General features: G+C 49.1%; 1 protein-coding gene across 1 annotated transcript in view; it reads right to left on the bottom strand.

Annotated features, from left to right (window-relative positions):
- The window catches only part of si:ch211-57n23.4 (immunoglobulin superfamily DCC subclass member 3), a 22,087-nt gene that overhangs the window by 5,496 nt on the left and 4,091 nt on the right, over nucleotides 1-12,500 (bottom strand). Inside the window, 7 exon segments of the mRNA XM_061256050.1 lie at nucleotides 1,004-1,169; nucleotides 8,015-8,173; nucleotides 8,925-9,062; nucleotides 10,288-10,418; nucleotides 10,698-10,842; nucleotides 12,204-12,272; nucleotides 12,275-12,500. The exon segment at nucleotides 12,275-12,500 is cut by the window's right edge and continues 11 nt beyond it. Of these exon segments, the coding sequence (XP_061112034.1) occupies nucleotides 1,004-1,169; nucleotides 8,015-8,173; nucleotides 8,925-9,062; nucleotides 10,288-10,418; nucleotides 10,698-10,842; nucleotides 12,204-12,272; nucleotides 12,275-12,500 (1,034 nt within the window).

Here is a 12,500-nt window from a genome sequence, read left to right as displayed (position 1 = left end):
TTACTTCCACATAATAATAACTTAGTTATTAACGTGTCAGAGGAGAGCTTTTTTAGTGAATCGCACATTTGAAACACGTCGACATTCTGAGACGACACTGACATCTGGTGGCTAACGATAGGAACTGCACCAGAGCCCGCATTTGTTTGAGATGTACACCAGACTATCTTTGTCTAGGGCCTGATACTTCTGTTAATCAAGAGACAAATATAAGTATGACAGGTATAATAGCGACAAAACTATTTTAATATTATTTAATTGGCCATTTTATTGGTGGCCAATGCGATTGCTAAAACACCGACTTTACCAGTCTATGTATTCGGCTGCAATAGAACATCGCGTACAGAGCACGAGGAGGAGCGCCTTTGAATCTCTATCAACAGAACAGCTGCGCCACCTGCTGGTTGCACTTGGAGGGCACAGGCCTTTGCTTAAGCATATTAGTTGCGCGGGTCATCTCTACCTAATTTCCAAAAAGTACTTTCCTGAAGTGATCTTACGGTTATGATAGTTACAGAAGGATAGTTATGAAGCAAAATGTTGTTTGTAGAATGAGGAACTCAATTCTCACTCAATATCTTTTGTTGAACATATATTCATATATCAGCTCAGAATGTTTAATTTAGCCTAAAAAGACAGATATCCTCCCCTCTATTCTCCTCTTGTCTGAGCCACTTCCTGTATTAGTCTTGCTTCAGGCCAAACAAACACAACACAACATAAGGTGACAAAATGGCGAGAAAAAGGTCATTCAGTCCAGCAGTGCTCACCTTTTCCTGTCCCTAAGTGTACCTACTGCTCAGTTTGCCTAAGAATGAAATAGTATCCAGCACCGTATTGAGCCTGGTCTTGAAAACCCAGAGTGTTTCTGCCTCCACTACATGTCCCGATAAACCTCCACACTGTGCCCACTTTCTGTGTGAGTAAATCCTTACCAATGTCTGTATGGAGAATGCAGAAAAATCCCCTAGAATCCCCCACACCAGGGTAGGGGGGGCCCTACCTGTTGTTGTTGGTGAGTTTCACGTTGTCGCCCGGGATCAGGACCTTGCCGTTCTTCAGCCAGATCAGGTGTGGCTCTGGGACTCCCTGCGCCACGCAGGTGAACACTGCACTGCCCCCTGCTGGCTTGGAGACAGACTGCGGCCACTGCAGGAACTCAGGCGGGGCTGAGGACAGGAGAGAGAGAGGGAGAGAGAGAGAGAGAGAGAGAGAGAGAGAGAGAGAGAGAGAGAGAGAGAGAGAGAGTAAATGCTGGTTCTGGACAGACCTGGCTTCAAATAGTATTGTGTTTGTGATTCAAATACTTCTCTGCATTTGACTAAGTGGTGTCTGGTGTATTAAAACAAATGGAATGATCCCAAAGGTGTAAACCCCGCCTATCTGCTCCTCCTCTACCAGGCAAAAATCAGTCGAGCACTGAAAAGTATTTGAATCCAAAACAAATACTATTTGAGGCCGGGTCAGGTTCTGGAGGAGAGGACATCTGTGTGCACTGTGCTGGATCATTGTTCTTTGCGTCCGCATGGTGCAATTCCTGTACTGAACACTAGAGGGCAACGAGAGAAGAGAGTTCACTTCAGGTCAGTCCGGGAGTCTGGCTGTTCAGCCGCAGTTTGTCGTGGTGAAGTTAAGGTGAGCCCAACTCTGCGTTCTGTACCGTGGTCTGCATCATGTATCGCTTGAGTGCCAGAGCCAGTGTGTGTGTGTGTGTGTGTGTGTGTTTTGTTAGCTTGTTTGCCTGTGCACCTTTTTTGGATTAAAAGTACAGCCCCATTAAAACACTCACAATGTGCACAAATTGAGGACAGACAGAAATAGCCATTAAAAAAACAAACAAACAAACAAACAAACACAAAACAGAGATGTTTTGGAAGGTGCCTGTTACCAGGCTCCTCAGAGTTAATCCAGCCAATGACCAGTCCCGTAGAGCTGCACATATTAACCCTGTGTGGTGTGAGATCACAAATATGTGATTAGAATCTTCTTGACTGAGCATTCTAATGCTGATGTCACATTCACTGCTGCTAATTGAACGCAACGGAGGTCTAGAACATTCCATAAAAAACATTCCAAAAAAGCCCAGCTCTTCAAAGGGTCGAGCGAACATTCTAATGCTGATGTAGCCATCGCTGCTGGCGAATGAAAGCCATGGCCTTAGAGTTTTAAAAAGATGTTTTTTTGTTTTTTTTTAAAGCCCTACTCTTTGAAAGGGTTAATATGAATGAGATAAGCACTGAATAAACACACGGGCAGCTGCCTTCTCTTGCTGTTTCCCAGCACAGATGTGGGCTGGCAGCCATGGCCGGCGACCGGCTGAATTTGGGGAACAATGGGCGTGCATACAGAGAGGACCTGCATCTCATTGATCTACTGACCCCCTTGTCCTAACACCAGCCCTCTGAAAGGGCCCGGGCCCTGGGAAGAAGGTTCTGGAATAAGGCAGGGGTGAGGACGGTTGGAGGAGGGGGGGGGGGGGCACTTGGGGTCAAGGGTCACAGGGGGCCTATTTCAATAGCGGGGGATATTAATCAATCGCAGGACGGAATTTGACCCCCCTCCCCCACTGCTTTCATCCCAGGAAGCCCCAATTTCTTTTATTAAGGGAAAAAAATATAGATTTTCTGAGCCCATAAAATCTGAAAAGGGGTTCCGTTTTTCTTTTTTTGCAGAGGTGATTATTCCCTGCTGTTGTTGTTGTCGTTGTTGTTACCATATTGCTTTTTTCTTGGGTCATGCTGATTCTTGATAAAGTGATTGGCTTTTTTTATGACTACTGTGGTAACAGGCACTTTCCCAAATATTTTCCTGTATATATTTGTGAATTAGATTTTGTAATATCTACATATTTCGGACAGTTCCACTATTGGGCAAAATAAACCCATTAATTTGCAGATTCCCAGTCATTTCACCTGTAAATGAGCAAGTAGACCTAACAGGCTTATTAAAGCTGACTTTGGGCATAGTCTGCCTGCACATAGAACACCTCATATGTAATCAGAGAAGTGCTTTCTTATAAGAAAACCAAACATTACTCTCCAGCCTTAGAAAATAAGAGAATACTAAAAGTTTAATTTACGCACAAATCAAGCATTTCTTAAAATGAAATATAATTTCATGACATCACTGTCAGCTGCAGTAAAAAAAAAACAGAAAAGCATCATCAGGTCTGCATCTCTCATTAACCCTTTAAGGTGTGACATCACAGATATGTCATTAGAATATTCTTAACGCAACATTCTAATGCTGATGTCACAAGTGGAGTTCTAGAACACTGGCATGGCTTTAAGAAGAAAAGAAAACATTCTAAAAAGAGCCACTCTTCAGCGGGTTAAAGTACTGCCTGTATTTCAGTACTGTGGTACTGGGGCTTTCAGTCAGCAGTGCTTCTCTGTAAACCCAGTTCTGCAGTTGTGGGTCTGAAAGGAAGTGAGTGGGGTGGAGGGGGGTAGGCGGGGTGTAATTAATCCTACCCCATTACTGGAGCTGTTCTCTCCCCAAGTGCCCTTCACATTGAACTTAGGCAAAATCATTTATTTTGGGGGAAGAGCTCAATGACCAGGCAGGGGGAGGGTTTAAGAATGACACTCGGTTGAAAGGGAAAGTGAAACAATGAAACTATCTTCAGTGTTCTGTTTGTCTTGTTTTGTTTTGTTTTCCCGCGTGAACCAGGAGAGCTATGCGTTCTACCTGCCTGTTTGTTTCCACCAGCTCCTGATTGGCTGCATGTTTTTTGTTTGTTTGTGATGTCACTGCACCCTCTCTCTCTCTCTCTCTCTCTCTCTCTCTCATGTGTACAGATAGTTCTACAGTAACAGTATTCACCATCAAATCAAAATGCAGGACATGCAGGCGTAGCTGATGTTGAGTGGCCTGGTGTGATTCTGGGGTACCCCCTGCAGAATGGGGGCCCAGGTTCATTAGTGCAGCTCCGAGCCGATAATCAGAAACGTGTTTCAGCACACTCAGAAATCACTGTCACCCTCTCTCACCTCCCCAGGGCGAGCTCCACTGCGCCCTGACCTATAGACACCAGTCAACATCCCACATGAGGAACTGGGTTTTGTTACTTTAATTAGGATTTATCTCTCACTCGACATGCGTTTTCCCTCTCACACTCTGGCTATATTTATTATTATTGTATTATTACATGCTTGGCTTCTGTCACAACATACATCAAGAGGCAAGCATGGAAATGACTGTGTCTTAAAATATTAAATATAAATGTTATGAGTATGCGTATGCACTTGTAAGTCGCTTTGGATTAAAAGCGTCTGCCAAATGACTAAAATGTAAATGTAAATGTAAATGTTATGAGATATGTGCAGAACTGTGTCTTATGGACCCATGTCTGCCATTAAAACCCCGTGCATGTGTTGAAGATTTTAAGTGTTCATTTTACATCTAACACTTAATGTCTTTCTATGTGGTCCTACATAGAACTGTCCGAACTGAAGTTGTGCAGGTTGTTTGTGTCTTGCTAATATTGTGATGCTCATTTAGAAATGTCTGACAGATGCAACATTCATGGCCTGCATCTAACAAACCCCCCCAAAAAACCCACGATTAACCCCTCCACCACCTCCAGTTCTCATATGAAAATGAATCGGTTGGAAAAAAAGAAGATTTTGCATGGCGGGGGTGAATATGGTCAGAGTCCTTTCAGGAAGAAACACAATGGCTTCATCTCCCTTTGTGTCCCTCCCAGTCTCTCTCTCTCTCCCTACGTGGCCCTTTCCCCCTTGAACTTTACCGGCCCCCGCACCCCTCGTCGACCACCAGCTGTGAGGTGAGCCCCTGTCCCAAAGGGCCCCCCCCCCTCACCCTCTCCGCAAGGACTCATCCATCTTCCCCCCGAAAGAAGCCCCGCCCGCCCTGCTCCTGGCCCCTGACATCACAGCCACCCCCAACACCTCTGCCTCTGTCACCGAGGAGGAGGGTCAGGGGTCAGAGGTGAGACTCTGGGACAATGACCTCCGCCCCCACCCTTCCCCCTCGTCTACCTCTCTTCCCTCTTTCTCTCTCTCTCTCTCATTCTCTCGCTCAGACGGACGTCCCATTGTCCGTCTGCCGCACCCTGCATCTGCCCATTCAGGGCAAGCTGGCCCTGCGCGACGCCATTCAACGCCCCCCACTGAAACCGTGACCGGAGGGGTCCAAGGTTCCGCCGCCGTGGGCTCGGGGTTGTGTGAAAGGGCAGCTCTCCCGACGGCAGCCGAAAACACGCGGACGCCCTCCTGACCAGGTCGGGCCGGCTGACCTCACCACGGGAACCAGCGAGGCAGACGGAAGAGTAAGCCAAGTTCACAGATAGTACCTGAACTTGAAACGGGCCCGTTAAACTCACCCAGTCACAGGCACTCACAGACGTAGAGAGACAGTGGTGCTCCAGCCATGAGCCAGACTATGACTGGGCTGACAGCATCAATCAGAGGAGAACAGTGCAGCGGAACCAGCCAATGAGTAAAGAGTCAAAATGACCCAAATATCTGTGTGAAAAAAGAGCTATAACATTGGATCTGTAGACAAAGGTGGGTGGACACAGGCATAATCCATGTCTTATTAATATCACATTATGGGTCTAAATATGACCAAAAAGAAAAGGTCACAATTGCATTTCAAGGCCCGTTAAAAGACTAAACTGTGCTATGCCTCACATTTAAAAAAAAATGTTTCTTGGGGGGGAATTCAACCAGAAAGAGAACAAGGTGGTGCATTTCTCACGTTTTCGATAATGCACATGGAACATTACTGTTCATAAATGTCTTGATTGTTTATGAGCATTAAGCGCAATCTGCCGTTAACGGGAGCGCACGTGAGATTAGGCCGGAGACCTGCGCCCCTGAGCCGGGGACAAAGGGACAGATGCGTCTGAATTAGAGGGAGAGCGGGCGGGACGGATTGATGCGTTATCGATACCCCCGGCTCTTTACGGCCCAAAGGGCCCGACGGGACCCCCACGCTCGCTCCTTCTGGGATTTGGGAGGGGGGCCAGAGAGGGCACCTTGAGGCAGGACTCGGGCATCTCAGAGGACGCCTGAGCTGGGGGCCTTTGTTCCCTCTTCGAAAATCAATCGATAAATTAATGAATACATTTAACGTCGCCGTCGCCAGCAATCCCCCCACCCTAAACCACAGCCTGTTTTTTTTTTGTTTTTTTTTAGAGCCAATCCACTCCAGAAAAGACTGATAGGGAGAAATATTGATCAGGTCAAAATGGCTGACATAGAGGAGGGGGTGGGCAGAAGTTATAAAAATATCAATCCTGGACAATGAAGATGAGACTTCTCACGGCTGTGAGGTACAGAGATGTCAAAATGAAGGGATGGATTTCATCCCTGAAATGTTTTCTCTGATCGAGAGGCCAGTATTTGCAGACCCTTCACGTTAAGATAATTTGGGAGGGTGTACATGTTCCCCCTGTGACTGTTACACATATGTTTATCCCCCATGATGCACTAGGACAGATGGGCAGACCTCTGAGTTAGCTCTTTGACAGGGTGTTGTGTGCGAGTTTAAAGGTTCTAGTTGTGATCATACCACAACTCTCTAAATCTGACATTTTCAGGTGTTGAAATTTTAATAAACACCTATTAACTGTTAATAAGGTGTTAATAAGCATGTCCGACTGCAATAGAAGGTTTTTTGTTTACTGTACTTATTTTGGTACTTGGGGTGTGTGCATTCTCTCCCTTAACAGCATAATTTAGAGCACCATATAAGCTAATGTTATTTTTATGTTTTTTCAATATATATGGCTTTTTTATATTGGCTTTTCTTTTAGAAAGAGTTCATAGATAGAATTTTCCTCATTGTGGTCCAGAATATGAGAATAAGCCAATCAGAGTTGTACAGAAGTGCAAAAATATGAGAATTAGCCAATCAGATTTATACAGAAGAGCCAGAATATGAGAATAAGCCAATCAGAGTTGTACAGAAGCACCAGAATATGAGAGAATAAGCCAATCAGATTTGTACAGAAGAGTTAGAATATGAGAATAAGCCAATCAGAGTTGTACAGAAGCACGAGAATATGAGAGAATAAGCCAATCAGATTTAAACAGAAGAGTTAGAATATGAGAATAAGCCAATCAGATTTGTACAGAAGTGCCAAAATATGAGAATAAGCCAATCAGAATATGAGGGAATGAACAGGCGTGGGATGGTGGAAGGACAGGGTCAGGGGTTCGACAGAGAGCCATAGTCCATTATCCTCCCCCAGCTGGACCCGAGGTGTCCCAGCATGCAACACTGGGGACCGGGGCTCCAGAGCCGAAGGGTCAGAGGTCAGGAGGGGGGTGGGGTCTAACTCCACCCCACCCCGCACCTCCCCTCCCTAAAGTCACGTCCAAATCCAATACAGGTTAATGTGGTCTGCCTGACCCGAAGCATTAACTCCACCCCCAATCTCAACCCCCTCCTCCTCCAATGGCCCTGTGCATCTGTCATGCACTGAGAGAGGGGGACACTGTGTGTGTGTGTGGGGGGGGGGTGGGCATTGGAGGATGAAGCTTGGCTTTAGTCGATATTTGGCCCCAGCCAATAAAAAGCCTGATCCTTCTGTTGCCCTCAACTATGACACTTGCATTCCCCCCCTGTGGCCACAAGGGGCACTGTGTTACACCCAGGTAAAAAGCTGAGTTGGACACACAAAGCACTGATAAAACACTTGATTACAATGACCAGCGATGGAGTGTGCCCTTGCTACATCCAACCAACATGTCCTCAAGGCTAAATGATCAAATGCCAATTGCCAATCAACGCTCAAAATAGGCACATAAACTCCAGGTATATGTGCATATATAGTATAGTTTATATGTGTCTGTTGTTCAGGTGTTAGACGTTCTGGACATAGAGAAGGGCACTGCATGGTACAGGCAGAGAGGGGTGTAGAGCAGAGAGAGAGGCAGGTATTGGGGCAGGTATTGGTGCAGGTGCGGGGTACGTTTGAGGGCAGGTTGCAGGTTTCGGGGCGGGTTTCGGGGCGGGTTTCGGGGCGGATTAAGGGGCTCACCTTGCACCACCAGCCGGCCCAGCGCTGTGCGCCTCATCCTGGTCCCGGGGCGGTTGGCGGCGCAGACGTACACGCCAGAGTGCTGCAGCGACACGTCTGAGATCATCAGGTTCCCCGTGCCCAGCACCTGCACCCCCTCCACTCCAATGGAGCGGCCGTCTGCAGGAGCACACACACACACACACACACGCACGCACGCACGCACGCACACACACACACACACACACGCACACATGTACACACGCACAGAAACACACACACACAGAAACATACACACGTACACAGAAACACACACACACAGAAACACACACGTACACACAGACACAGAAACACACACACACACACACATACACAGGTACACACACACAGAGAAGAGAGGAGTAGAGAAATGTGAGTTAACAACCATTAAACTTGCCATTCAAAACTACAGGCAGTCCTGCTGCATTGCAAAGGATGCAGCCTGGTGTGGTCCAGCTAAAACTGCACCCATAACAAGTTCCAAACACACAGCTTTGCCAATATAGCATATCCAATTAGATATCTTATCCACAAACACGTGTTATGTGATTGGGTGTCATTTAGCCCAGACAGGAAGTGATGCAATAATGCCCTCTTGATGGCTGCAGTTTTAGACTGTGGCTGTGTTGGAAACCGCATACTAGCATACTACTCATATTCATAATTTCAGGCTGTTTTGAAATGTAGCAGGAGTAGTATGCTAAGTATGCAGTATCCATGCACACAGACCGGATCTGGGTCCATACAGCAGGATCCAGGATCAGTTTCGCCCGTTTAGCTCATGATTGACCGGGTTAGACTATGGGCTGGAGAACATGATCCCAGAACAGCACTTCTGCTCTGAATCACAGATCCTGTTCCACTCGTTACGGTTCCCCTGGCAGCAGCTCACCCAGCCTGCTCCAGGACACGATTGGCCGAGGGTTGCCCGTGGCGATGCACTCCAAGATGGCGGTCTGGTGCACCGTGATGGTCAGGTTCTGGGGGCCCGAGAGGATGACGGGCTCCTTAAAGATCCTGGGGGCCCCGCCTGTGAGGAGGAAGAACAGGGGGCCATCAGGGGCCGAACAGGAAGTACACAGCCGTGTCCGAAAAAAAGGCAGGCCACAGCAAAATAAAAGCTCTGCGTTTTAGCCAGGCCGGGGTCGATGGTTTTGGATTGAAACACTTTTCTACGCTTGACTGAACTTGTCTGGTGTAATGGGAGCCTATGAAATCCTAGGTGCTAACCCCGCCCTCTGGTCCTCTTGTTTGGCTCAACTGCTCCAGGCAAGATCAGTCGAGCACAGGAAATTAATCCAAAACATTACGTATGTGACCCAGGTGCGGTTTAAGTTGCACTTTATTGAACCCTGTGGGATCATTTTTCCTCTGCATTTAGCCCATCCTAGTTACTCAGGAGCAGTGGGCAGCTACAGTGCAGTGCCCTGGTCAAGGGAAACGGCAGGAGCACACCTGACAGGCGTGCCTTTGGGTGCAGGAAGAAACCAGAGTACCCACACAGACATGGTGAGAACATGCTAACTCCACACAGACACGGTGGGAACATGCTAACTCCACACAGACACGGTGAGAACATGCTAACTCCACACAGACACGGGGAGAACATGCTAATGCTAACTCCACACAGACATGGGGAGAACATGCTAACTCCACACAGACATGGGGAGAACATGCTAATGCTAACTCCACACAGACACGGGGAGAACATGCTAACTCCACACAGACATGGGGAGAACATGCTAATGCTAACTCCACACAGACACGGGGAGAACATGCTAACTCCACACAGACACGGTGAGAACATGCCAACTCCACACAGACACGGGGAGAACATGCCAACTCCACACAGACACGGGGAGAACATGCTAATGCTAACTCCACACAGACATGGGGAGAACATGCTAACTCCACACAGACATGGGGAGAACATGCTAATGCTAACTCCACACAGACACGGGGAGAACATGCTAACTCCACACAGACATGGGGAGAACATGCTAATGCTAACTCCACACAGACACGGGGAGAACATGCTAACTCCACACAGACACGGTGAGAACATGCCAACTCCACACAGACACGGGGAGAACATGCCAACTCCACACAGACACGGTGAGAACATGCCAACTCCACACAGAGAGGATTTGGCCAGCCGGGACTGAAACCCAGAACCTCCTGCTAGGACCCCTGCTCTCAGCATGGCTGCGTGGCCCCGGTGCAGTGCGTTCTGGGTAACGGGGGGGGGGGCTCACCGGTGACGTTGAACTGGGCCTCGTGACTGTAGCGGACGTTGGCCATGTTGGAGGCCATGCAGCGGTACTGCCCCGCATCGCCCCGCTTTACACCTGTGATCTGGAGGATACCTGCAGGGAGGAGCGTGTACCTGGAGAGAGGGAGAGAGAGGGAGGGAGGGGGAGAGAGAGAGAGAGGGAGAGAGGGAGAGGGAGAGAGAGAGGGGGGAAAGGGAGTGAGGGGGAGAAAGAGATTGTTGTGTATTTCTGTATTTCTGTGCACTATGCTGCTTGTTAGTAATGACTTTATTGCATTGCAGTGTTGTGTTTGTGTGTGTGTGTGTGTGTGTGTGAGCCTGTGTGTGTGTGTGAGCCCATGTGTAAGTGTGCATGCCCGTGTGTGTGAGTGTGTGTGTGTGTGTGAGTGTTACCTGGTGTCCCTTTGGCTCAGGGGAACTCGGTCTCTCTCCCAGATGATGGTGGCCTCTGGGACTCCATTCACCTGGCACTGGAAGCGTGCCACGCCCCCTTCATCCACCGACATGGAGTCTGGGTGTGTGTGGAACTTAGGGAGAGCTGAGAGAGGGAGAGAGAGAGGGAGAGAGAGAGAGGTTAGCGACTCTCCCACCACAAATATTACATTCCATTTCCGATGTACAATAAGTGCATACCAGAGGTCATTAGAGCAAACTACAGAACAGGTTGGATAAGCTGCAGTCACACAGAGAAGTCCTGGAGGGCCGCAGTGTCTGCAGGTTTAACTCCAGTCCTGGAGGGCCACAGTGTCTGCAGGTTTAACTCCAGCCCTGGAGGGCCGCAGTGTCTGCAGGTTTAACTCCTGCCCTGGAGGGCCGCAGTGTCTGCAGGTTTAACTCCAGTCCTGGAGGGCCGCAGTGTCTGCAGGTTTAACTCCAGTCCTGGAGGGCCGCAGTGTCTGCAGGTTTAACTCCGGTCCTGGAGGGCCGCAGTATCTGCGGGTTTAACTCCAGTCCTGGAGGGCCGCAGCGTTTGCGGGTTTAACTCCAGTCCTGGAGGGCCGCAGTGTCTGCGGGTTTAACTCCAGCCCTGGAGGGCCGCAGTGTCTGCAGGTTTAACTCCAGTCCTGGAGGGCTGCAGTGTCTGCAGGTTTAACTCCGGTCCTGCAGGGCCGCAGTGTCTGCAGGTTTAACTCCAGTCCTGGAGGGCCACAGTGTCTGCAGGTTGTTGATGTCTTTCATTGCTAAAGGGTCCACACACCTTTTTCTTAAGGCCTCAAGTATGTAGTACACATGGCTTATAGGCCAAGTCAGTAAGTATGGCATGTCAAACTGCAGCATACTCATTAAGTGGCCTTTTAACTGGAATGGAGAACCCAATATAACCTGGCCCCCTCTACTGATCAATAAAGGCGTCAGGGTTAGGAGGTTCTGTACTCACAGGCGAGCTGACCAGCAGGCCGTAGCGGTTCTGGGTTAGGGCTAGGGTTGGGGTTAGGGTTAGGGTTAGGGTTGGGGTTGGGGTTGGGGTTGGGGTTGGGGTTGGGGTTGGGGTTGGGGTTGGGGTTGGGGTTGGGGTTAGGGTTAGGGTTAGGGTTAGGGTTAGTGTCAGGGTTAGGTAAGTAAGAAATCTTTATTTCCCAAGTTGTCCCATATTAGGGCCTCTTGGGAAATAAAGGTTTGCACTGGCCATTCAGGGTACTGAAGCCTTTAAGTAGGAAGAATTTGGTCCCTCTTGTGTCGGTGCTCTATGTGCGTTGATTTAGTCCTCTTGGAAATAGAGTGCTAAGTTTGAGAATCCAGTGTTTCTCAAACCTGCGTCTCTCCTCCGGTGTTAGGGTTAGGGTTAGGGTTGGGGTTAGGGTTAGTGTCAGGGTTAAGGTTAGGGTTAGCGTCAGGGTTAGTGTTAGGGTTAGGGTTAGCGTTAGCGTTAGCGTCAGGGTCAGGAGGTTCTGCACTCACAGGCGAGCTGGACCCGGGCCTTGCGGCTGACCAGCAGGCCGTAGCGGTTCTGGGCGGCGCAGTCGTACTCCCGGCGTCCGCCTCGTCTCCGTCCCCCCGTCGCTTCTGGAAGCTCTGGATCCGCAGCGTGCCATTGGCCAGCACCGTCGCCCGCTGCCCCGTCGGCACGGCGACGCCGTTCTTGCGCCACGTGACGGAGATGGGCTCCTCCCCCGCCACCCGGCAGTCCAGCAGCAGGGGGCGGTCCCGCACCGCGATGACATCACTGGGCTCCAGCAGGAAGGCCAGCTCCGAGGC

This window comes from Conger conger, chromosome 9, assembly GCF_963514075.1.
Source record: "Conger conger chromosome 9, fConCon1.1, whole genome shotgun sequence".
Classification (NCBI taxonomy): domain Eukaryota; kingdom Metazoa; phylum Chordata; class Actinopteri; order Anguilliformes; family Congridae; genus Conger; species Conger conger.
Note: the sequence above shows the minus strand (reverse complement) of the source record. Positions and strands in the feature narration are given on the sequence as shown.